This window comes from Falco biarmicus, chromosome 8, assembly GCF_023638135.1.
Source record: "Falco biarmicus isolate bFalBia1 chromosome 8, bFalBia1.pri, whole genome shotgun sequence".
NCBI lineage: Eukaryota > Metazoa > Chordata > Aves > Falconiformes > Falconidae > Falco > Falco biarmicus.
Genome location: NC_079295.1, coordinates 22883794 through 22909465, shown reverse-complemented (window position 1 = coordinate 22909465; position 25672 = coordinate 22883794). Strand labels below are relative to the sequence as shown.

The window sequence follows — 25672 nt, the reverse complement described above, 5'->3', positions numbered from 1 at the left end:
GCCTACAAAGAGTAAACACTAATATTTGAAAAAGGACAGCTCCTTTCTGACAGTACTTTCTGACTAGTACTTGAAATTGTATAGTTGAGATCCTTCATTAAAGCCTGTCACAACAGAAACTGGCACAACTAATTAGTTCATTTTTCACATATAACAGTAAGAATATAAAACCATCTTGCTCAGGACCGAACTGTTACTTCAGGTCTGCATTAAAAAAATGTATTTAAAAATCTAAATGTGTAATTTTTTTTTTTCTGTAGGACAGAAGAGAATACATTTTAAATACAGGGGGGTTTATGCTTTCTTCACCTGTGTTAGGTAAGTCAAAATAATAATACAATTGGATGAATAGTTTGTAATGGTAAATTACTTATGACAGATACCTTCATACTCTTGGCATATCCCCCCCAAAAAGTCAGAACAATTGGTTCACCCTACAAAGAGGCTCTTGATCCTTTTAAACATTAGTAGCAGTTGAATCCTTTATTAGAACTGGTTTGTGCATACACAATACAAAGTAAAGAGCCCTCAGACTGTGCACACAAGGTACAGAGTGACACCGTCCATTGAGTTTTCATGACCAAAAATAAGCTCACTCTATACTTGTGGAAGCATTACATCAGGCTACTCCTTCCAATTCGCTTTGATCAGGCACAGGGAACAGAAGTTCTCTCTTCAGAGAGTATTTCACAGGTCTTATTCCACTGAAGCAGCAAGTTCAAGTTCTGAGATCATCACTTTTGGTTACTATTAAGATACCACCACGTTTTTTGGATTGGGAATTTACTAAATAAATAGGAGTTTGCATTTTGCACTTAAAATACCATGACGAAAGGAGCTAATGCTATTAACATCATTCTACACTAGCTAGCTCTCAGTCTCCTCAAAGCCATGTTAAATAACGTATCGAGGTACGTACAGATTTTTAAATGCCTTCCTTATCGATAAGTGTTGTCTAATATTTAATGCACCTGGAAACTACTAGCTTATATTTTGTGCTCTAGCATAAGTGCAACTACTATACACAAATGGCAACATAAAAGCTCTTAGTATTTGCAATTCACTGTCTATTGACTGAATACATTCTTTCATTAATGTTTTTTTCTTCCCTTTTTCACATGAAAAATCCTTACATAAAATGCAAATTATGCTGCACAATAATTTTGTGTTTCCTTGAGTGTTGCCAAGATTACTCGTGTATTAAAGCAGCCTCCTTCCCAAAGTGCGGACAGCTGGATCCTGCAGGCAAGTCATCATTCTGTGTTAGCCAAGACAACTAAGGGAGATTCAATACTATAGATGTTCTGTAGAATGCCATCATTGTTAAGATCAAACGTGCACTGTTAAAAAAATATGCAAAAGGGAGATCCAACCTGAAAGACAGATTCATCCAGGCACCTCACTTCAATAACTTTACCATTCTAGCAACCATTAAAGACAAAAATGGTTAAGACTTAAGTTGTTCTTTTTTCCCCAAAGATGAAAATGCTTGCTGTTTGAATAGAAATATTACATACCAGCAAAATACCAGCTAAAGCAATCTGCAAGCAGTGAGAAACTAACCAGATTCTTTGTCCACAAATTGTAGAAACTTATGCAGGAGCACTCTCCAATTGAATTCGTTGAATGGATATAGGATTAGCTACATTTAGATTTTGAATGCCCATGAAATATTTACCCACAAAATGTGTATTAATCAAGTTGTATACAAGTGCTCTCAAATTCATGGAGACCTTGCTAAGAGAAACAAAGAAGCAGTAGGGCATATAAACAAATGACAGTTCTAGGCAACAATTCATTTAGCAACTCCACTACACACTGTAGAAACAGGCAGATACAGAATATATGTTAAATTAATCCAATGATAACAATAAATTAGGATACTTCTTGTGGTTTTGTTCTTTTCCCAGGAAGTAAGGAACTACTGCAGGAAACCTAGGTTAAAAATATCAGGAAGAAACTTACATTAAAAATTCACTTCAGGAATTGCTACCTAGCCAATGGAACTTACCTTGAGAAGGGACAAAAGACACTGATTTTGGATTGTCTATTAATTCCTATTATAGTAAGGAGTAGGATTATAACAGCATTCCCTCACTGGAATCTGAGATACTGTGTGATGGTGCCTGCACCCCAGCAATAAATCCAACTGAATCACAGAAATACCCCAACCTAAATTTTCAAATGGATTTGTTTTCAATGTATATAAAACACTAGACGCATACTATGGGATATTACATTTTGGAATCTCAAACCTCTATTTTAGGTGTGAGCACTAGGAACCCAGACTTTTCTACAGAGCCTGTGGAGCACCTACATATCTAAATGCTCTTGGTGAGATGCCATTGACTACACAATAAAGCGAAGTCAGATGTTTATAGACAGCAAGAACACAGACCAGCTGCAAAAAGAGAATCATCAGCCATTAAGCTATATTTAGACAGTAAGTGCCACAAAACACAAAACAATTTGGGTTACATGTCTTTATTCCCCCACTCCAACCCCTTCTCAAAAGAAACGTGTAAGTTCTGGTGATTTTACTGGACTGTAGGGGAAAAATGAGTCCAAATGATTTGGTCAGTTAAAACTACTCAAATCTATATTTAAAAAAAATGACATGGGAAGAACAATCCCGAATTAATAAATTCTCATCAACTAGGCCACTTACTCTCTAAAAATGGCTCTCTACAGCCCAGCTGAAGCAGCTGCCTTTATAAACAAAGCTGTGATTCTGAAGGCCTGCTTATCTAGCAGACATTCAGTCTAGTCTTTCATACGCAGCTGAGTCACTCTTAGCAAGAGATGCTGAAAACTAATTGGTAAGAGTTTTGTATTTACATAGCTAATCATTCAATAGCTTTAGGTATGCAAATTTTTCAACTTACTTTTAGCAAGAAATAAAAACAAATGCAGAACATAAATTCTGAAATTTTTGCAATGTAAATTTATTCACATTAAATCATGAGAGCATCAAAATTGACCAAGATTAGGACCCATAGTCCAGGGCGCAAAATACAGCACAGAAAAGAGTCCCAGACCCAAAACTAGGGTCTGATGTATATACAAAAGACAGAAAGAGGTGAGGAAGGATAAAGAGCAACGAAATACAGTGGGAACAAGATCAGCCTGCAGGTGTGGATGGTCAATTCAAAGAAGGCTGAAGGGAAGAACCAAGGAGAAGGAAGCAGTGGAGAGGGTGACCTGCACGCAAGAAAAATGGTGGCAGGTGTTGCAAAAACTGGGATTGGAATAAAACATCCAACAGAGGACACTTCAGCCAGGACAGAGCTAAGGGACTGGGACTGGAGGGGAGCTAACCTAACAGCTACAGCTTTCCCCGCTTTACTTATTTCTACAATTCTTCCCAGGGGTTTTCTCCCCGTAGTTTCTCACCTAAACCTCAGACTTCCTCAAAACTCATGTGAATGAGCCTCTTTCCCCCTGCACAGTTTGGGAGCTATATGACTGTATACATCCCCAATGTCATGTCAAAATAGGGTTTAGGGTTTTTTTTCTCTCACACATGGCAACTTCAATCATCTTACTGTCGACACATTTATTCAACAAAATAGCTGCAAATGAGATAAAATCCAGACTCTGTGTGAATACTGTGATAATTAATTTGTTTCTTCCTTCATGCTTTTATTTGCTTTTACTTACCAACTTAAAAGTCAAAGTTTTCAAGGCCTTTGGATCATCTACTATCTTCTGTAAGTTAGCAGCAACTGTAAAATAAAATATGAAAAAAATACAATTTATAGAATTCAACATGACATCAAGCCTCATGTTGAATCTTCTACTGAATTCTACACACATACATATCTGTAAATTACCACTTGAAACAATCACACTCTAGCTGTCATTTGAAAGTCAGAGGGCAGTTGGGCTGCCATAAATCCTGCCTTCTTTCCTTTGAGGTCACTGATACTTTGTGACTATGTGAACAGACTAGCGGGAAAAATCTGCCTGAAAACCAAATTGCAGGGGAAAAAAACCAAAAAAAAAAACCAAAAAACACCCTAATTTTTAGTTTAGTATATTCCATAAAAAATTAAAAATCACACAACTGCAAGTGCAAGGAAAATGGGAGAATCGTGCAGCCAAGGATAAGCTGATGGCTGTCATGATTTATACCATGTTTCTACTATAGCCAGGGCCACCATCAGCATAAGTTTCTAGAAGGCTGTCCCCTCTTAACTTCTGTTTCTCCTGGCTTTATACGTGTGCTTCTGTCCCTTTTGAGGGCTGGCATGAGTACCCACACAGACACTTGGTGATCTGTAACCACTCACTACCAAAAGAAAAGCAAGCAAAGAGTGATACACAAGGAGCTGATCTTCAAACTACTTTGAATAAGTATGACCGAGATTTGTCATGCAACAGCAGTAAACAGTTTAACTTGATCTACAGAGCCCAAGTGTCCAGGGAAGGAAGCTGTATGCCATGACAGAAGTAGCAGGAAGCAATAACTTATTCCTTAAACAGAGGAGGAGGAGGTAGAAAAATAATAAGCCCATTTTCTATCAAAACATCTAAGTCACACTTTTAATTAGTCTATTTTTTTTACAATATTGCTACCATTAATCTTGACAAAAAATCTGGCTGCTTTCAGCTTGGTACTTTTACTAAACTTGCTCCCCAGCTCTGCAGAGTCATAGATCTGAGCTAACTTGGACCGAATGGCTGAGAGCCTTAGTGCCAGACTGATTTATGAGCACAAGATGTCATCAACAGGACATCAGCATGAGATAAAGACGCCACATTTGGCAGAGCTGTTTAGGCAAGATTTTAAAAAGGAAATAAACAGATACTGAGTAGCAGACATTTCTTAGTCCACTGAGCAGGTAAGTACATAAAGCAAAGAAACAAGAAAACATATTTTTTCCATAAATAATACCTTCCACAGACTTCATATGGTGGAAGATATAGAGCCAACATTTGCATGTTGAATGTCCTACTGCTACAAACTCAGGTTCCTGCTTCCTCCATCTTCTAACATCACAATGGTAAAATTTTTACTCCTACTGTGCCTGATCATATATGGTTCACTGCGTAGTAACAGAAATTGGCCTCACAGGGGAAAGTACAGTATTTGGCAAGGGAATTTAAAGTCATAAACAATTAGGCCAATCTAAGACTGTTAAATAGAAATACAATTTTTGGGGGTCTCATTTTCTTTATACCACTACAATAGCACCAAGGATTGCTTATATACTTGTAACAAATTTGACCGGGCACGAAAGAGTGTTTGAAAGTAAAAACAAGCCTTAAAAGCAAGCACGAGGTAGATTTTGTAGAGAACACTTTTCAGCAAAAAATAAAGTTAACCTTCACAGTTAAATGAACTCAACTACAGGCACTACAACATAAAGTCTTTCTGTTTTTAAAGCTTCATTATTAATAATCTTCTTTATTCATCACAAACAATTTTTATTTTAATTACACAATTCAGTTCCACAATCAGTAAGTCAATTTTATTGCAATACCTCCTACCTGATAAAATACATGCAAATAGGGATAATGATTTTCATTACAATTAATACTTAGAACCTCATATGCATGCAAAACAGAGTGTTCAGCCTCAAAGCTCCTGAAGCCAAGATAAAATACCTTCAATTTATTATGCCTTAAAAATCTATAAAACAGTATCATGCACTCAAGAGCAGCTCTGGCTTATCCAAATCCCCGTAAAACATGTCTTAAAGAAAAATAAAAAAGAAAGAACAAATTCTCCAGCTAGCATTAGCTGTCTTCACTGGAACCAAGACAGCGCTACAAAACCAGATAGAACCTGGGTCCTAAATCCAAAGATTTCTAACTTCACCTATTATAAAATGTTACAAAAAGATCAGCTTCAAATGCATTCTCATCTCCAGGAGGGGCAGCCTTTTATTTAATGTTGAGCAGTTTTAAACAACTAAGGCAAGTCAGCATGCTGCTTGGCTATTTCGCCTGAATACAAAAATTTCCAGTTGCCCTTAGGCAAAGTTACTGGCAAAGCTGTTATTGTTGCAGTTGCAAACAGCAGCCCATTATCAGCAAGTGTTGTAATAAAGATAACACAGTGGAAGGCAGCACTGAGGAATTCACAAGTAATATCAAAATCTAACCTTCCTGCTGACCCTTTACCAGGAAGGAAATTACAAATTTCAAAGCAAAAATAGCAAAAGATAAACTAGCAATATATGTAAATAGTTAATTCTAATTACTTTCTTTGTTGTTAATTAAGCACCATAACAGAAAGGAGTAATATTTTAGATGGATATCATTCTTCAAGAAAACTGCTTTTCAAAGAACATTGCTCATTAAAAGGCTACAGGGACACAATTTGTTCACTTGTCTCTACTTTTAATATGAACACAAGCCAAAAACTTTTACAGATAAAATGCTAGAGAAACATCTGAAGCAAGCGTTTGAAATATGCTTTATTTTTGCTTCTCTGATGGGCCATAATTAGAGTGGGACATGTTTAATCAAACAGAAGATTAAGAGAATTTAAGGGAGTAATGCCAGATGTTTTCAGGCTATGCTTGAAAATGAGAAAGCAGACCTGCAAAGAGTCCATACTACAAGTTTACATTAAAAAATAGTCTCACCTGCAGTTTTCTAGAGAGAGATCTTTTCAATTTCAATTATACTTGTTCAGCATTTTCCAAGTAAAACTAATATTTCATCTGTGACTTTTCGCACTCTGTGTTTTGTATTTTCTGGTCTATACAGAATAGCAATAAAAATGGTTTTGCCAAAATCATGTCATTAAGCCCATTCAATGAAGCCACCGTGAATGCAAATCCCCCAAAGGCCTGCTTCTTCTGCAACATCTGAAAGCATATGTTAATTAACATCAACTAAGAATCAAATCAAGGTGTGCGTAATTACCTAGAAAAACAATACAGTCCTGTTGGTATCTTTTTCAGTTTTCTAACTCCTTCCTTTTGTTTTGCTAGGTCTTGTCCCCATTTAGAGTGCAAGGCCAACAATTGGAGGCAACTGCCCAATTTTGAATACCTATGTCTGCATTTCAGGCATCTACTTAAAATATGGTTCATTCATGAGACAGTCATGCTTTTCACCTTAGTGGAAGCCAAAGGTTCTAGGATCTTGATAAATACATAGCACTGGGCATGTCTCTCTGTAACTTGAAGATCTAGGCTCAACTGGTAACGAAAATCTTTTGGGGCCAAATTCCACTTTTAAGTGGAACTGCTATTAGGCTTTACTAACAAACATCTCTCCCAGCCACTAAGTTGAGGCTTTTTTCATCAAGGAAGATTACTTAGGCTGAGATTCACTAACCCTCCTTTGTTCACACACAAGGTTTTAATTTGGCTTAGTTTTTAAAAAAAGAGCCTAAAGTTTCTAAATGCAGATCACAGAATGGCCAGGGTTGGAAAGGACCTCTGGAGATTGTCTAGTCCAACCGCCTGCTCAAGCAGGTTCACCTACAGCAGGTTGCACAGAGTCATGTCCAGGCGGGTTTGCAATACCTCCAGAGCAGGAGGCTCGACAGCCTCTCTGGGCAGCCTGTGCCAGTGCTCTGTCACACTCAGAGTAAAAAAAGTGCTTCCTCATATTTGGGTGGAACTTCTGTGTTGCAGTTTGTGCCCATTGCCCCTTGTCCTGTCACTGGGTAGCACAGAAAAGAGCCTGGTCCCATCCTTAAGATATTTATAGACATTGGTAAGATCCCCTCTCAGTCTTCTCCAGGCTAAAAAGGCCCAGCTCCCTCAGCCTTTCCTCATCAGGGAGATGCTCCAGTCCCCTCATCATCTTCACTCATCACCCTCAGCTGGACCCTCTCCAGTAGTTCCCTGTCTCTCTTGAACTGGGGAGCCCAGAACTGTGCACAGCGCTCCAAATGCAGCCTCACCAGGCCAAACTAGAGTGACAGGGTCACCTCCTCCACCTGCTGGCCACGCTCCTCCTAATGCACCCCAGGATCCCACTGGCCTCCTTGGCCACAGGGCACACTGCTGGCTCATGGGCAACTTGCTGTCCCCAGCAGTCCCAGGTTTGTCTCCGCAGAGCTGCCTCCCAGCAGGTCAGCCCCCAGCGTGGACTGGTGCGTGGGGTTGTTCCTCCCTGGGTGCAGGACCCTACACGTGCCTTTGCTGAACATTGTTAGGTTCCTCTCTGCCCAGCTCTCTAGATGAACCCAATCACATGTGCAAACACTAAGGAGGAAAATAACCATCCCACTTTCACCACCTCTCCCTCCCTCACACTCCTGACAATTCTTCTATTACAAGTCAGTGAACAAGTCAATTTAATACACTAATGCTCTACCATAAATGAAAAAGAGTTTTACATTAGGAGTTTATAGAGACATAGGAATCGTTCTCTCTGCTGATACTTAAATTACTTGGAAAAGTGGAGAGCATTGTTAAAGATTTGTCTCTGGATTCTACTTTACACCTTATCTCTAAGTTAAGTATACTACTGTTCCTAGTGACAAAGCCATTTTTCTTTGAAGTACTCTGAGTCATGCCTTGGATGTTGTACTTCTGAAACTCATCACAGATTATAGTTTGCCTGCAAGCAGCACCAAGAGACAATTTCAAATTCGGCTGGGAATTCACCATTTCGACAAGGCCTGGATATACTAGACTCAAGTTTATTCTGCAGAGCGTTTTCTCAAGATGTTATGGCCATACTCCTATAAAAGTCAGAAGAAGAAACATGAACAAGATAACTGCAGGAAAAAATTAAGTAGCGATGGAAAAACCTTTGCTGGCAGTAACCTCAAGTAAATAGAATATACTTCAAATCGTGCCTTGGAGGAAAAGCCCTCTTCAAATGTTAGCAGCGGTTAGCACAATAGGCTTTTTGTTGTTTACAATAATAAATGAGGTGTTGTTCCACTTTCTTCAGAAGGCTTCTGAAGGACATACAATCAACCTACGTACCACAAATCATTCCAGGTTCTTTTGCAGGTTGTGCTCAGTGACAAATGGTTGTGCCGCTCTGTCAAAATAAATGTCTGCACTTGCAGAGCACACAATAGGATAAAAGGTCAAACCCAGCATATAAATATACACAACACAAGCTACTAATTGCAGATGTAAAAAAAAAAAAAAAAAAAAGAAAAAGAAAAACAAACCCCACCACGTAACTACAGTCCTCTAGCATGCATATTTATATAGAATATAGTACAAATCACTCTTTTGATACATGACAATTTTGGCCAGCCACATCAATTATAACAAGCTGAGGTAACAGAACAAAGAAGGCCATCTTCAAGATCACAAACTAAGTGAATTACCATACTTCGGGAGGTCTCAAAAAGCTGCTTTGCTCCTGTAAGTGACAGAACTCTGCCTGGCTATTTAAAATTCTTAACACAGCATGAAACCTAACCCTAATGGCTTCTGAATAGGGAAAACTTCTGTAAACGTTAAAATTAATGAGACAGTAAATAAAGCTATATGAAGTACAGTAGAACCATTTCCAGTACAATGCCAACCCAGCCAACTGAGCCCGAGCCATCTGGCATAAACACAGACACAAGCACAATCTAAAGCTTGAGATGATATTTCTGGGGTGCTCTCAAAAGAACAGTGATTCACATGCTTTTTCATTTTGAAGAGAATGGATGGGGAACCTCTGATAGTATGCACAGTAGTTCAACAGTTTGCAAAGCTATTGCATATTGTAATCATGAAATTCAGACATGAGGAAAGGGAAAACATCATTCTGGTACAAAATTACTGTCACAAAAAAACCATGAAAAAATATAAACCTCTGAGAAAATGAAAAATATTTTTATTAAGTGAAAAGTGAAGTTATTTGTATATAGTCCAAAACTCAGCCTATAAGACACCTTCAGCTGCTCCCTACTTCCTCAACAGTATTGCCATTGGGGAGGCCAGACTCAAAGCTCCACATATTTATTGGCTTTCCTGCTGGTTGTTTCAAATATTACCTCCTCCCCAACTGTAGGTAGTTATTTTGCCATTTTCATCTCATACACGGAGTTCTACATAATTAACTGCCTTGGGAGTCTGCTGATCTGAGGATTAATGCTGTATTCTGCAATACAGGTCTTAGGAAGCAGGATGCCTGAGTGACAGGGAATACTTTTCAATGGAATTACCACTCCTGAAAAATCAGCTGCTGGTAGGGCTTTCTTTCCTCCAAAGGGCCAAATTTATTATGCACACTCTTGAGGCATTTTCACATATTACAAGAGATTTCATGCAATATATACATTAATTTATATTTCATACTACACAGTGGGTTTCATGCATTTGCAAGTTCATACCAAAACCAAAACTAAGTTTTAAAACCTAGCTAGCAGTAGATTATAGTGTATTGTGCAAACAATCAAAGCAATCAACCTTTACAGCTTTTGGTAACAGTTCCTCCAGACGTCCGACTTTCTTATTATCTAATAGCTCACAAACTCTCTGCATGAGAGATTAGAAGGCTTTTCAAAGAGAAGTCAAAAAGGTCTTTTAAGTGCAGAACAATTCCATTAATTCACCCATTCAGGATGCTAGTAATAAAATTTCTTTTGTTTATGTTGCTTGAGAACAGTAGCAAGGGAAATATTAAAGCATTTTGAGATCTGTGACAGCTAACTAATGAGTGTTTATTGCTACAGGACTGCAAGGAGCTAGACATGATTCCTATAAGAAAGAATATAAAAGAAAAAAGAAATATCAACAGCAAGCCTGGCTTCTCTTCTGAGGAAGCTCCTGGACACTGATAAAGCAGAAACATTAAAAAATGTAGAAATTTATTATTTACGAAGAGGCACTCATTAGGCATTTATCAAAGGGAGATCAAGGCTCACAAATTTGTCTGAATTCTCAAAGTACATTGCTGAATTAGTAGCTATAGATGAAGACAGCTTAAACCACCTCCATTTCAACATTTGATACTTTAATATCCAACAGCTTGATTTGCAGCCTCAGAATCAGAAAATATAGCTTACAGATACAGGGTAACAGAAGGCCAAAGCTGTTCTCCCTTGAAAGGAACACTGGGAGCCTGAAAAAACGTCTCCTACAGCATCCTTATGAACCACAGTTTCACAGTGCAATTCATACGGCTCAAAGTACTTATTAAAACTACTTGAGCTCTGTGGTTCACATGGTAAACCCAGGAACATATTCTATTTCTTGTGTGTGTGAAGTACCCTGACATGAGGAAGAACTGTACCAAGTAAAACCATCCTCACCTCCCAAGGAATGGCCCAACATATAGCAGCAGTAAAGAAAGGGGGCAAGCAGTACTGCACATTATACACAGAACACTCAAAGGTGCATGCTGTGATACCCCTAGTGAGTACCAAAATCTGTACTGATTTAACTTAGGTATTAATTCATTTATTATATATAGACAAGCAAGGTTTAGGCTAGTTTGTCTTTTTTAGACATTTTAAGGTCATTAACTAGTAGTTCAGCATCAGGGTAACTTGTTCTAAAAAAGGAGTGCAAGGGGGAAGTGGGACCAAGGCTTCAACAGCTAACCAGTTATGGTATGTTATTCAAGAGTGGAACAGGCAAAGAGATGGAAGAGACATCAGGGACATACATTCCTGATTGACCCCTATAGACAAACAAAGGCCTTCAATATTTATCCTTGCTGAAACTGAAAAAAAAAAAAAGTTTATGGAATAATAGTAGACCTCAAATGTCTTCACATTAAGATACATTAACATGAGGTATTAATACCCAGGGGTCATAGATAAAAAAAACCACAAAACCAAAGACCAATAAAGTAATATATAAGATGTCATTTTTCTTTAGGTAGCTGATGGAAGAATTCCCACCCGACAGAATTAGTATGTTTTATAAAACAGAAGCGCTGTATCAAAATTGAAAATGAAATAAGTTAGTCCTCAAAATCTACTTATTTCAATTCAAACAATGCATCACTAAACTCCCAAATTCTCAATTATTTAGTATGGATATCTGATCCCAAGGTAATGCTTTACATTCTACAATTTCTGGAAAAAAACAAGACTGAAAATGCGATAACTGTTTTTATTGATTAAATTAAAATATTAATATAACTGGCAAATTGTACTTTTTCCCAGAAACTTATGAAAAAATAGAAGGTTGATATTTCAGATTGATTCCCTGCCCCACCCCGAGTGTGTGAAGAACACTTAGGCAAACCACCACACATCTAAAACAAAATGTCATAAAAATGTAAGTAGAATATATTTGGATACTTAAATGCTTATCTATTTCAGATCTTGACTCTGAATATCTAATGGATAGATTATCCAGGAAGATGAGGGAGGAGTAGATATAGATTTCACAATTTCCCTTTCATTTCAAGAAAAGCATTTTGATGACCCTGAGCATGCTAAACCTCAGTCTTGTCTCAAATGAACATTTAAAATAAAAATTTAGACCTGCTGCCCAACATTGCTAGTAGGGATATTTAAGAAGCCTGAGATATTATGGTAAACTGTGCTCATAAATTCTCTATACAAAAGAACAAGTCAGAGTACGAGGTTATAAAAATCACTTGCCAGTGACTGAATGAAGAAAGCAAGCGCTACCTTTCAGACAAAGGTTTTGACAATAGTTTGATAGTCACCCTCATATTGAAGACAGCTCTAACAAATACCTTCATCATGCTAGATTAGAGTTGAAATGTAGGTCTATGCAGAAACAAGGCAGGTCACATTCTGCTATGCATATTATTACTCGGTAATCTCCTCTCCCCATCAGAGCTTCACAGCTCCTCCTGTCCCAAGTTCTGCTATGAATTATAGATATTGTTCTGACAAAACTATTAAGAAGATGAAATAGCAGCCAGGCTACTTCAGTACCTTATATCTGAAACTTGAAACAAGGAATAATATATTTAGAAAAGACTCCCTGATGTGCAGGAGTTAGGTTCTGAAATAGACTACGCCTAGTTTGAAGAACCTCAATAAATTCTTATTTTGACACACTAACCACTTGCAGAGAAGTGAATGCCAGGGAAAAAAATAACAGCAACTAAATTACTGTTGAAAAGAGGAACATTACTTACACTGCTGTCTTTGCAATTTCTGATTCAAATTCACAGTTGAGTTTTGTGGGGTTTTTTAACTAGAAAGGAAAGACCTCAAAGACTACAATTCAGACCTATGAGGGCAGGGAACACACTCTAGGCCCAAGAGTTTATCACCTACTGTTCCAGGCAAAACCTAAACAATCCCACTAATAAACATATGGATTTATTCCTCACTTACACAGTTAAGTAGGAACTGATGGACTGCATGCTGAAAAAAAAGGAACTTGCTTTGGCAGCAACTTCCACTTTTTTTTTTTTTTTAAAGTAGCTAAAAATTATTTTTTACTTGATTATGGCTATAAAATAAGCATCTTTACTGTGATACGTGAATATACGTGTATGTGTGGAGAATAATTTGCACACTCTGAGAATTTCTTACATCACATATTTAAAGCTCTGCCATAACCACCATCACAGCAGTGGTGTTTATTCAACTAACACAATACCGTTTTTTTCATCTTAAACCTCTTAAGTTTCCTCCACACTGAAAATTCAGCAAGGTGGAAACTTGCAAGAAACCTGCCAGTTTCACACCATATACTTTCTCAAGTACACCTTTTACGTACAACACCTACAGCTAAAATAACTGTGAAGACACAATTAGGTGCAAAGCTTGGTTATCTGTGGGTGTACCTCAGGCTTCCAGAATTATGAGTCACCCTTCAATGCACTGACTCTAAATGAGCCAGATGTGTTAAAATATTTGAGTCCTTAGTTAAACCCTGGGGAACTGAGAGATATTCTCCTATCTGTAATGTATTTGCATATCTTGCTAAAGAGATATGGAGTTACCCGCACACCTTGAAACCACAAGAGTATCTACAAAATGCCTTAAAATACAGTCAGGTTTTCATTAAAACTTTGTTTGCTGTATAATACATTAAAAATTAAATGCAAAGTATTTAGTTTATTGTTTGAAATTAATTGTTAGGTTTATGGGCACACTGAGAGCTGGAACATATAAAAACATGATACACTTAACTAAAAAAATCAGTTATTTCATTCAGTTTGAACCACAAGAATAAACACACAAGAAAAAAACCCAAAACATCTAACAAATTCCCTCAAAGACTATAAAAATCAGCACACTTCAAAACATTACTAATATTAAATGGCAAGCCTATGCTGCCTTCAAATGGCAGTCCTATCCAAGTCACCTACCCAGAGCAGCTTTACTGCTCTTTGAGGACATAAACTAATGCAATAGTTTTCTACTCATGAAGCACTATCCCATTTTCTGATTACAGTAGTTAGCCAGAATTAGTTGAACAAAAAGCATCACTTCATTCAGTTTCAAACATGATTAAACTAACAAGACAGCAAAGTAAACTACATGTAAGCAAATCCAGAGCAAAACCAAGGAAAGCAAAAGGATATTCACTGTGTAACTCTGTGGCTTTTCCAGAAATTGGATTATTAGTGCCACTATGAGTTAAAATGTTGTTACAGACAGTATACCAACAAACTGGGCTTCTACTTTTTCATCTTTCTATTTTAGTATGAAAGTACCTTCAGCACCAGTAGACGTGACACTGTAAAACAGTCAGCCTTCCAACTTCAAATGCTTTAATACTGTGATTAATTGGGAACCATACATATTACTTACTGTTTAACATCCCTTGAAATAATGTTATTTTGGATTTGGTCAGATACATATTCTCTGCAGTCACGGCCAAATAACCCATCCACTGCCATGATTTTTTTTTTTTATTCTAGATGCCAATTTAAGTACTGCCTACTTACCACAGTAAGTTACCAAATAAAAAGGCTACACCCCCCTGACACACAAACACCACCACCCCCCCACCAAAAAAAATATCCAACAACCCCAAACCCAAACCCCTTAGTCAAACTATTATGGCATCTATTGTATTCACACTTTAAGAAAACATTCAAAATGTCTATGAAAAAGCTTGCTACTTTCAAAAGATGATCTCATTTCAAAATATGATCTATTGGGTTTTCAGCTGGTTCTTCTAAACACATTAGGCATTTTAGCAGGAAGCTTTTGTTTTGACTGACTAATAGCTGTTCCTCTGGTTACTAAGTGGATACCCAGGTCTGGCTCCAACACCAGACAGATACCCATTTACCAGTAGTTAATGTCTGCTGTCTTTAAAAGTGAAGGTTTATCTTCTGTGATGCTCAAGGTATTCATGGATACTTTCTGACAAACACACCTAAAATAAAGGTGCATTGATATAGTGAAGGGCAACTGCACACTTCTTGATGGCATTGGACATCAAGGCTTTTATTTAAGCAGTATTAAGGAAGGGAAGTGTTCGGGGAGGCTGTACACTGCACTTCAGTAACTAACATACCTTTAGGTTCTGAAATTTAAGCAAGGCCTCTAGAAGATTAACTATAGCCTCAGGCTTCAATGAAATTATATGCACATTTTATACACCGGTGAAGTAGGACTGCGACTGTGATTCTCAACAGAACTGACTGCTGATATGATTTGAGTTTCCTTTAAGTATCAAAAATATAATAAAACGTTACTGGGTTAATGTTTACTAGCCAATACACATATATTGCATATACACACAGATTTAATCCCAAAATGTATTGTGAAAATATTCCAGATCTTTCATATGATTTAACAAAGCTATTTCAGTACTGCATAAAAATACCTCATCAGCTAAACCCCAGTGCCTACATATAAGCTCCAAGACTTATTGCCCTGTGCAAACGTGAACTCTGGTCTTTTAAACAAAATTTTCTGCCCTGCTTCCCTTGATCTAGGGATCTCCTGTGAAACAACGCTACTGTCAAGAAGAACAGAACCCAGTCAATCGTAGCCAGAACTGAACATGCAAGGTGGGATTTCTGCTTCTCTGCAGAGCAGGTAGCTGCGCTTATTGCTTATCAGAATGGAGATCTTCCTAGGAAGCCTGTGTTTAAGTGAAGCAAATTCAGCAAGACTTCAAAAGGTGAAGCATGTTGATGCTTAGCAGCAAATTCTATAGAACTTACACGTCAGCTGGTCCCTACTAATAGCTTCAGATCACGTATGCCATGGCCATACTTTCCACAACACCTTTTGCTGACTCCTGTTCAAGTGTCCTTTCAGAAAATCGGCTGTTATGCTAACAGATGCTTGAGTTCAACATAAGCTCAGGTATTTTCACCTTTTTTCTCCCAGCCTCTACATGTTCCAATATCCATTAAAAGAAACTACAGGAACAACTTTTATGAGACTATCTCAGAACTTTGTTTTCATTTGTGTTACAGAGGCTGAATTTCTGCATGCTTCAGCTGAAAAGTGAAAGGCAATTTATCAGCTGCTTTCAATCTTGAAGCTAATGGAATCAGTTCTGGTGAAGAAGGTTAACTAAGCTCTTCTATGCTATTCCTCTCTTCCTATATAGTAAGATTTTAAACCTTTTAATTCTGAGTGAACAAGGTGGCAAAATCATTTTACACAAAAAAAAAATTAGTTTTGTAAGCAGATTTCCATTTTCAGCACCATCTGCACTCTTATATGACCTACTGCTTTAAACTAAGGGACTGAAATATTTCTTAGGACTGCACTGCTACAGTGAAATTCTGAAATTGGCAATAATCTGCTTGCATGCAAGTTGTTTTATTCCATCTCCATACAACATTTAGCCAGTTTTCCCAAAGCAAAGCGCAAACATATTCCAGCTTAAGTCCAACTTTGGTATTATTTTTTTTTTTTAATTAAAATAAAACTGCATTTAGCAGAACTTGTCTTTCGGTAAAACATGAAATCTAAAGTAGTTTTCTAGGAAGACAATGTGCAAACATACTTGAATAACTTCACAAGTGAAGCAGACACAAGTGAAAATTGTATAGCACGAAGTCACACAAGAATTTGTGCCCGTGGAATGTGAGGTAAGTTACACCATCATAGAAAAATGAACACATCATTACAATTAATGAAACTAAATTTAAAGTTGAATGCTTTCATTATATACAAGAAAATGTATTTCCTTACTTTTTTTTTTAATACCACAATAAAAAGACGAACAGGAAAGAACAGAAAGGACCATCATCATAGTGCTAAAAATGCTGCAATTCAAAGCAAGAATTAAGGAAGGAAATAAACTTCTATGATTCACTAGACAGTGTCTCTAACCAAGCCTGCTAGAGAAAACCTTACGTATTTAAATATTTGTGCTTCTTCAAGTACCAAAGTCCCATCACTGAAGCCATGAGAGATACCTACCTTCACTTGCCTTTCCCCCATCACTCCCCCTGAAAGATGGCACTCACTGTGCCATTTCCATGGAAGTACTGGCACTTTGCAGCAGAAGGAAAAGGGAAGAGTAAGGAAAGGAAAAGAGGTCTCGCTGGGACCCTGCAGGACATGCACTGCATCATCGCCAGCCGTGACTCTGACTTCTGCGCAACACAGCGTGCCAGCTGACGGCCCAAGCAGGTGGGATAGCCACCAGATAACAATTCTTCTCTTAGCCAGGAAAAAAATATTCATATTTATTTCCTAATGAAGTAAGGTATGTTGTGGCAATGAAAATCCGATCAAAACCATCATCAGCATTAGGGTAATGACATTTTTCATACTGGAAGGTCACAAGGCAACAAACTAAGGCCAAGCTACCGCTTTCCCCTAAAACCTTATAGTAACAGTCCAGCAGAAGTGACTTTAAGAGAAGTGTGCCTGCTAGCCTGTACCATCTGTGAACCTCCCCTCAAAACTTTTTCTAGAAATTAAAATAAAAGGACAGATAAGGCTTTTATTCCTTAGATCAGCTAGAAGCAACCTGTATGCTGAACATATGAAAGCAAAAAGTATTGGCTTCTCTCTGAAATACTTTACCTACTCTACAAACACACTGAGAACGTGTTTAGCTTATCTGCCAGGCAAGCAACATGAACTCATGGATTTCTAAAACACTCTCCATATCATTGAGTTTGGTAACGATATCTGAACCAATTGATATGAACTTCTTTGATTGCAACATGAAGATTGATTTAGTAGTATTCCTCAATTCACTTCTCATACATTTAGCATCTACTAGCCTCCTCCTGATTTTGGTATGCATCTACTGGTGTTGAGCAACCAGAAGTAGAGAAGGAACTGCAGGGAAATAACCACTTCCAAATTAGCCATCTCTCCCAGGCACTGAATTTCATATAAAAACAAAACCAAAAAAACGTTACAAAATTACTGAAGCACAGGACAGAACACAGAACAGAGAAACAGAGAAGTATCTTTCCTCTCAGCAGCCAGAAAACACTTCCGATTACTTTTTTTAACCACAGAAATAATACCTCCAGGTACAATTTCCATAAATCCTTATCTCTGGCTTGCTTCTACTTCCATGAACCCAAGCAGAATACCAACTTCAGAGCTGCCAAAGCACACTTTACAAAACCCTACTGAAAAAAACATTTTATTGTTAAACAAAAAAATTAAGTTAGCACAAAAATGATCAATCATTGAATTGTAAATAATCCTGCAGGAGATCTGTATTCTATCATCCCTCTCAAACCACTGAAGAGTTCTGACTTCCAAAAGCAATCCTTGGACTGGAATCAAAATTGGCTTGTTGATGGAACTATGCATACATGAAAGCAAAATTAGGACAGAAAGGATTTTGTGAAAAGCAGCATTAGAGAAAACATTTTTCACATCCATTTAACACAAACTTGTCACAAGAGCATAATTGCAAACAAAAATGTAATTTACCTATAACTACATCATGGCCATCAACCAAGCCTGCAGAGAACAGCTCCTGAGAAACGCCATCTGCTGTGTCTGTCCAAAAGGTGAAATGAGTAAGTGTGAGAGCCCACAAAAACAACAAAAAGTATCAGTCATCCAACGCAATTTAACAAAAATATATTTTAGTTCCAAAACACCCATGGAGGCAGGCTTGAATTTAAAATTATCTTTAATTAGGAGGAAAAAGATAATTATCTTATCAGCCTCTGCACAGTAAATTGCATGAGGTGATGATTTGATTCATTGCAACCCCCCTACAGACCTTTCCTGGCCACTACTATTTAACTATGTCTTCCTGTACAGCTTACAAGGTTCAGTATCTTCACAACCAAGACAATAAATTTTGTTTTAGTGTGGTTTTCACTGTTTTCTCTATCCCATCCATTGTTCTGCATATCTAGACAGAGGCATGCTATATAGGCTTTCTTGTTTGTAACCAGTGTGGCAACAGAGTTACAAAGTCATTATTTTGAGCTTTAGGCTTAAAATAGCTTTTAAGTACTGTGACCCAGGCAATTCAGAGCTTTGGATCAATTTTCCACTAATTGCTGTACCCTCGTGGGTTAATTCCTAAGTTCCTGTGACTAGTACTTGCTCCTGCATAAAGACTTTAGAAAGCTTAGAGGTAAGTAGTAGGAAATAGCAGGAACAAGCCCAAATTCCAGCTAAGTCTCAACTGTAATATGGCCTCTACATCAAGTGTCTGCATGGAGCAAGCATGTACTTTGAGGCAGTTACACAGAGCTGCATATTTAACACTCACAAGTAAAAAAACAATTTATCTCAGCTAGCTGCAGTTTCTGGAGAGCTCTGAAGATGAGAATCACAGCTACCTTCTGTCTGCACCAGTGACTAACTACTATGAACAGTCCTGGTATGGTGTATCCTCTATTTTCTGAAAGTAAGAATTCTCAAATGGCATATGTAACTGCTTAGAAAGTATTTAACTAATTCTTTTGACAAGCAACTAAACCAAGATGCTCTGTGCCCAATTAAGTAAGAGACCTCTCATTATTGCCCATTGCAAAAATCAATGAGAAATGCAGGCAGACAACAGAGAGTATATGCATGCGCAGAACTACCGCACATGAAAGATATTATGATTTACAGGAAGAGAGACACCTCTTTCAATCTAGATTCATTTTTAGGTGGAAGTTCTTTGAAGACTATTCTAAATATAGTGAATACTGACTTCTGAGAAATATGAAATGTGTTCATAGTTCAAAGTGTTGCTATTTAACAAGGATGGTATCTTCTTACCAAACAGATCAGCCTCCTCTGCATTTTATCGCAGTACTATTGGGTTTTCTTCAAACAAACCTATCTTTATGAGTTCTTACAACTCGTAGCACTGGAAAGCCAATACAGTTCTGCAAGTATGCAGTACAGTTTAAAGTTTCAATGCCAGAATTTCTTTCTGTTGGTGATACCAAAGCCTGAGATGCAACTCAACTTTCAGTTGAAGACCGCATTTGAAAAATGGTGTATACTTCATACTTGTTAATATAACTTCTTTTATTACAAAGGGGAAGAAACATAAATATTACCACCATCACCACATACACTTCTATGGCTACTATATTACATTTCCTACAATGTTTTCCAAATGTGAAAAGGAAATTCCAAAACTATAAATATTGCTATGCAAGACCTTATATACTGCAATAGATCATTTCAATAAGACATGAAATTGATAAAGTATACTGTGGATTAAGTCTTCTAATATATACTATATATTACACAACCCTGCCACTAGGATTTACATACATCTGCTAGTCTTGTTCAAGTGAAATTCAATATAAAGCTTTGCACAGTAGGAAACATTCCAGAGAGGTAGTTTGTATTAACCATAAGCAGTAATCAATTTCTGAAATACCCTTTGAGCAGTAAGAGAATAATTCAATTGAAGGAGCCTTACCTCTGCCTGGAGTAAACTCAAACCGTATGTCATTAAGCTCTTTCCTGGAGTTCCTGAAAAACATTCAGTGTATACATTAAAATGTAATCAAGAACAGAACAACTATTCCATTCCTACACCCAAAGAATACCTATGGCATTGACAACTCCATTTTTGTAGTGTGAATTTCCTCAACTTTAAAAAACACTGATTTCCCAAAGCTCCTAGACTGGAGAGACTCCACTGCATTGGCAGTATTTTTGGGAAAACTAAAAGCCAGACATGCTTAAGCTGAAAACCGCCTTTGGTAACCTAAAGGGTAAAATAAATATTTTGCTTTCCATCTTCAAAAGACACTCTACCATACTGACTCTACTCATTCAACATAGTCTGAACCATAAGTCTAACCCTTCTCCTCCAAGAGTAACAAAATACTCACTTGGACTTACAGCTCCCTATCTGAGATCCCATGTATACAGAGATGCTTGTTTAAAAGACAAAGTATCTAGCAAACATTGAATGCTGAAGTTTTTGACGCAGTGTTTAAAAATGTGTTTTGGAATGAGTTGTTTCTTTCACTGACCACTACTGTCCCAGCAGCAAGGTTGTCTCTACACATAACATAAACAGGAGAGCGTGAAAGCCAAAGGTTTTCTGCTTTCCCATTTGCCATGAAGAGTGCTTTAACCAGTTTGGTGTACAACAGTCATAAGGGACTTAATACCTACATTAAAGAACTCCTTTACAGTCTCATACTGTGCTCCAAACCTCCATTCCTAGCACATTTCCAGCTTCAGATTTAGTTAATAATTTCTACCATCAATAAAACATTAGCGTCTTTGCAAAACAGACGTCCATCTCATTTTTGGAAATGGCAAGTCGACTGAGCATAAGCATAAACTTAATTGCTGTAGCACACTTTTTCCAATGAATAGCTCAATCCACTTGAAAAGCTAATAGTAACAGAATGTGTTTTGCAGTCCATTATTCTTCTTCTCAGCAAGGAAACCGTATGCAAGCTCATATTTCAGCATACTAGGCCGTGAAGTCTTGCTGTGGGAAAACTAAATCCAATAGGCAGGCATACTCAGCTGTGACTTACAGCTATTAACACTTGCTAAATACTTGTAAGAATATCAGAGTCAAAAAACAGCAAAATGCAGGAACACAAAACCCAAAATGACTGGCAACACAGACAAGAGCAAGACAGCAAACCCTGAAAAATAAGGATGCTACATGTAGTGCTTAAAATGAAAAGCACTCATTTACTGAATATACTGAATACTTCAAAGCTGAAGGAGTTTCAGGTTCCCAAAATTCTACTCTAAATAAAGAGTTATGGGAGGAGTTTAAGATCACTAATACAAAGGTGCAGATAATGCAGCTAGCCCCATACAGACTCATAAGGCTCATTTACTTCTGTTGTAGAAATCTGCTGCCATTATATAGAATATTGCACTATTTTTATTCAACAGAGAATTAGTATGAATCTCAGTTCTTTTTTTCCCACCTCCCAGAAAAACATGGATGGCTTTCTCTTAAAATTAAAAAAAAAAAAAAAATTAATCACATATGACTATCTCTGAGTTCCCTTTCAACAATCCACTTCCTTTTGCTGAAATGCATTATACACAATAAACCTGTTAAAACTGCCACTTTTCAAAAAAGGGAAGTTGGACAGAAATTTAGCATTTTTCTTAAATATGTTTTGACTGAATGTGGGATGCAGCTGAGACTTAAATACTCATTTCCTGCACATGCTTTTGAAGAAGCAAATCAAGTGAATAAAAACTCATCTCACACCTTTGCAGAAGTAAACCAGAAACTTGTTACTCTTATTAGCAGCTATACTGAACTGCTCCAGCCTGCGTATCTTTTTCCACAGAGTCAAACGCTAAAACCAGCTGAGAAGTAATTCTGCAGATTTTGCACTCTTGCAGTTATCTATCTAGAAACTAATACATTAGGCTCTCAGATTATATCTATTCACAGACCTCCCGCAAGTAGAACATCCACCATATAAAAAGGCACTAAGTAATTACAAACTCTAATCAAAATCAGCAGCTTTCTCGCCGGCTGATACAGCTACGTGAAAGACCAGCTGCTCCTGATACAGACTCTTTCCTCAAGCAGGATGCAAACGGGGTGTATTCTGCTTTGCCTCCAAATTGCAGAATGTCCCAAATAGAAAGTTAATGAGTCAAAAGTGCATATTTAAGTGAAGGTGAAAATTCAAGGAAGGCTGATATGTATTCAGCCAACCAACCTTGCTATGAGGAATAGCTTTGAACTACTTTGAACTTAGGACGCCGCTGCTTTCATCTTAATGGTATGCTGCTACTCGGGAAAGCAAAACAAAGGAAGTTTGGCAAGATTAATTAGCTAGAAGCCTGTAAGTGCTTTTGTTTATGGTTCCATTACCTTCCAGACATTTATTGATTTCCATAAATTATTGATTCCCTTATATATTCCACTAAATAGAAGATGCACTCGAGTTCTCGCCTAAAAGCTGCCCATGCTCTTCTCCAGTCTTCAGACACTCCTCTGGTTCTAGTTAGTGTCACTGTTACTGCAAATTAGTTTGCTAGTTCCCTTGATACACTTTGGTGACAAGTGTTTGGATTTGTTGATTTATTTGTAGGCAGAATTTCCAAGCAGTGTTTCATTTGTTCCATTGGAGTTCTCTTTTTACTTAGATCCATTACAGTCACCATGTAGCAGCACACAGACTTTATTTCTGCTAAACAGAAATAGGATTTGAAGAAAGGCACTTAGTATCTTTGTGATTAATAATTTTATCTTCTTCATCATTTCTTAATGGTCTGTAGTTTCTCTAATGTGTTTGTAAAAAAGTTATTTCTATTTTAAAATGCAAACTCAGACTTTTTGGCCATCTCTTGTAATACCTCTTATTTGGTTCTTGCTCTGTGCCATTACAGAATAATATACCTCATCATGGATAAAAACAGCCCATCTAAGAAGTAGTAAATTTTAAATACTTTTGTGTATTTTAGTACACTGCAGTTTATTGATTTCCTGCAGATTACTTTTCATTATATAGTCACCTCCAACAGGAGAAATTCCACAGAACTGCTTTGAACAAGGGTGACACCAAAGCACAACATGTTAAGACATTTTAGCAGACATCTTTCTTGCAAAGAAATTTCAGAATTTAAAACTTTAGACTTTATGAAAGCATATTTTGCAGATCTTTGTTATTATTTTGTTTTCATCAGGACCACTTGATGTGCACACAAGGATTGCTAGATCTGATTTTCTAGGGAATAATGCTTCCTCTAAGAACCGGAAAAAGAACATGGGCCAACCCCATCACTTAGCCCCCCACCTATAAGCTGAGACCATCCTCTCAACAGGACGTGAAATAAAGATGCTCTGTTTTGAAGGAAATTTTTTGCTGAACAATGCTGGTATTTACAAAAAAATCAGGATTAAAAAATAAATTATGAAGATGTTTAGATTGACATAGTTCTACTGAAAAACACCTAAGATGTGAAAGAGATTTCAGGCATTTGCATTTTAAAACAAAGCCTTTCAAATAATTACCTAATGATAGTGTAATTTCTGCTATAGTCGATTAGCTGTGTTCCACACGCTTGACAAGAGATCTACATTGTTGAATTAAAATCGGAAATCATGTTTGTGTAATGATGCAACTGTAAACTGGAAACATTAAATGTCATTTCTTTTGTCCTTAAACGCAGAATGTCTATCATGTAAGTGAGATTCAGGAAAATTAAATGTCCTGGAATTAAACTTAAGGTCTAAATCATGCTGGGATAGCTAGCTTAATTATGCATCAGGCGACAGATTTTTATTCTTTTATTACTATACTCCCCTCTCCGCCCCTCTCAAAAAAATGCATCCACCCCTTCTTATGCAGGGTTAACTGAAACATCAGCTTGTACTTCTCACAAGCTTCAGCATCATCCATATAGCCCTTAAGGAGAGTCTGTATTCCTGGATGAGATTCATTTTACCATAGCTAAGTAACTATATTCTTCCTTCCCAAAATAAGAGAAAAATCCTCAAATAAGGTGAGCCAAATGAAGGGCTTGCGCATGTGCGTGAGAACATGCAGGTTTTGTCTGCTGAATTTTCAGACTTCAGCGACAAAGTCATCACACGTGGTTTAGAGAGACTGATATATGGAGCCGAGTGTCCAAGAACACAGGTGATAATGGAAAGGTAATCAACAAAGCTGACTTTTGAAACAGTAGAGTACATATACATCACATGGAAACTGCACCATTTATGGCTTTTGATTAGTTTCAGGGAATCTTTCTTCTGCTGTTTTTTTCATTCTCTTATTTCAGACGGAGTTAGAAACCATAAATCACAGGCACTTCACCACCACCACCTGTTCCGTCACTATGCCGTGTAGACAGCAAGCACTGTGTAGACTACACTACAGACACTGTAGACATCTTTGATTTCAATGGTCACTTCTGCTGACATTTCACAAACACATCCTCTTGCATAAACTTTATTTTCTAATCATACCCTACTTTTTAATTCAACTGTTTAATCATCCTTTCCCATCCCTCCAATGGAGAACCAATGCAAAAATCTTAGTTCTTATCATCCCCATTCTTGTCCATTTGCATATGTAAAAGTATGGTGCTCTATACCAACATTACCCATCTTGGATGCTAACCACTCTTTTAATTAGTATTTTTCATTTTTCTTTTATTATGGTTATCCAGTTCTAACAAGGCATAGGAACCTTCTCTACTATTTCTATGGACTAACAAGTGGAAGCAGCAAAAGATAGAGCTCTCCTGGAGCAATGAGTATTCACTCTCATTAGCCCGTTTCCTCGCCACTGAACCTGTTTTAACAGACTCCAACATACAGATGCTGCAGCTCTGAATTCTACCTTCTCTTTCGCTTATTCTTGCATATTTCTGCATGATTAAAATTAAATATATGTTTATATATATATATGAAAGAAGAGATATATACCTGCATCAATCTCTATATATACTTCTTCTAACTGTATAGACTGAAGAAGGTAAGATGTA

At 37.3% G+C, this 25672-nt stretch overlaps 1 protein-coding gene across 1 annotated transcript in view; it reads right to left on the bottom strand.

Annotated features, from left to right (window-relative positions):
- STK39 (serine/threonine kinase 39) overlaps positions 1 to 25672 on the bottom strand; it is a 101764-nt gene that overhangs the window by 1919 nt on the left and 74173 nt on the right. Inside the window, exons 14-16 of the mRNA XM_056350364.1 lie at positions 20652 to 20704; positions 18698 to 18766; positions 3661 to 3725 (exon numbers count right to left, since the gene is read on the bottom strand). Of these exons, the coding sequence (XP_056206339.1) occupies positions 3661 to 3725; positions 18698 to 18766; positions 20652 to 20704 (187 nt within the window). The remainder of the gene's footprint in view (positions 1 to 3660; positions 3726 to 18697; positions 18767 to 20651; positions 20705 to 25672) is intronic.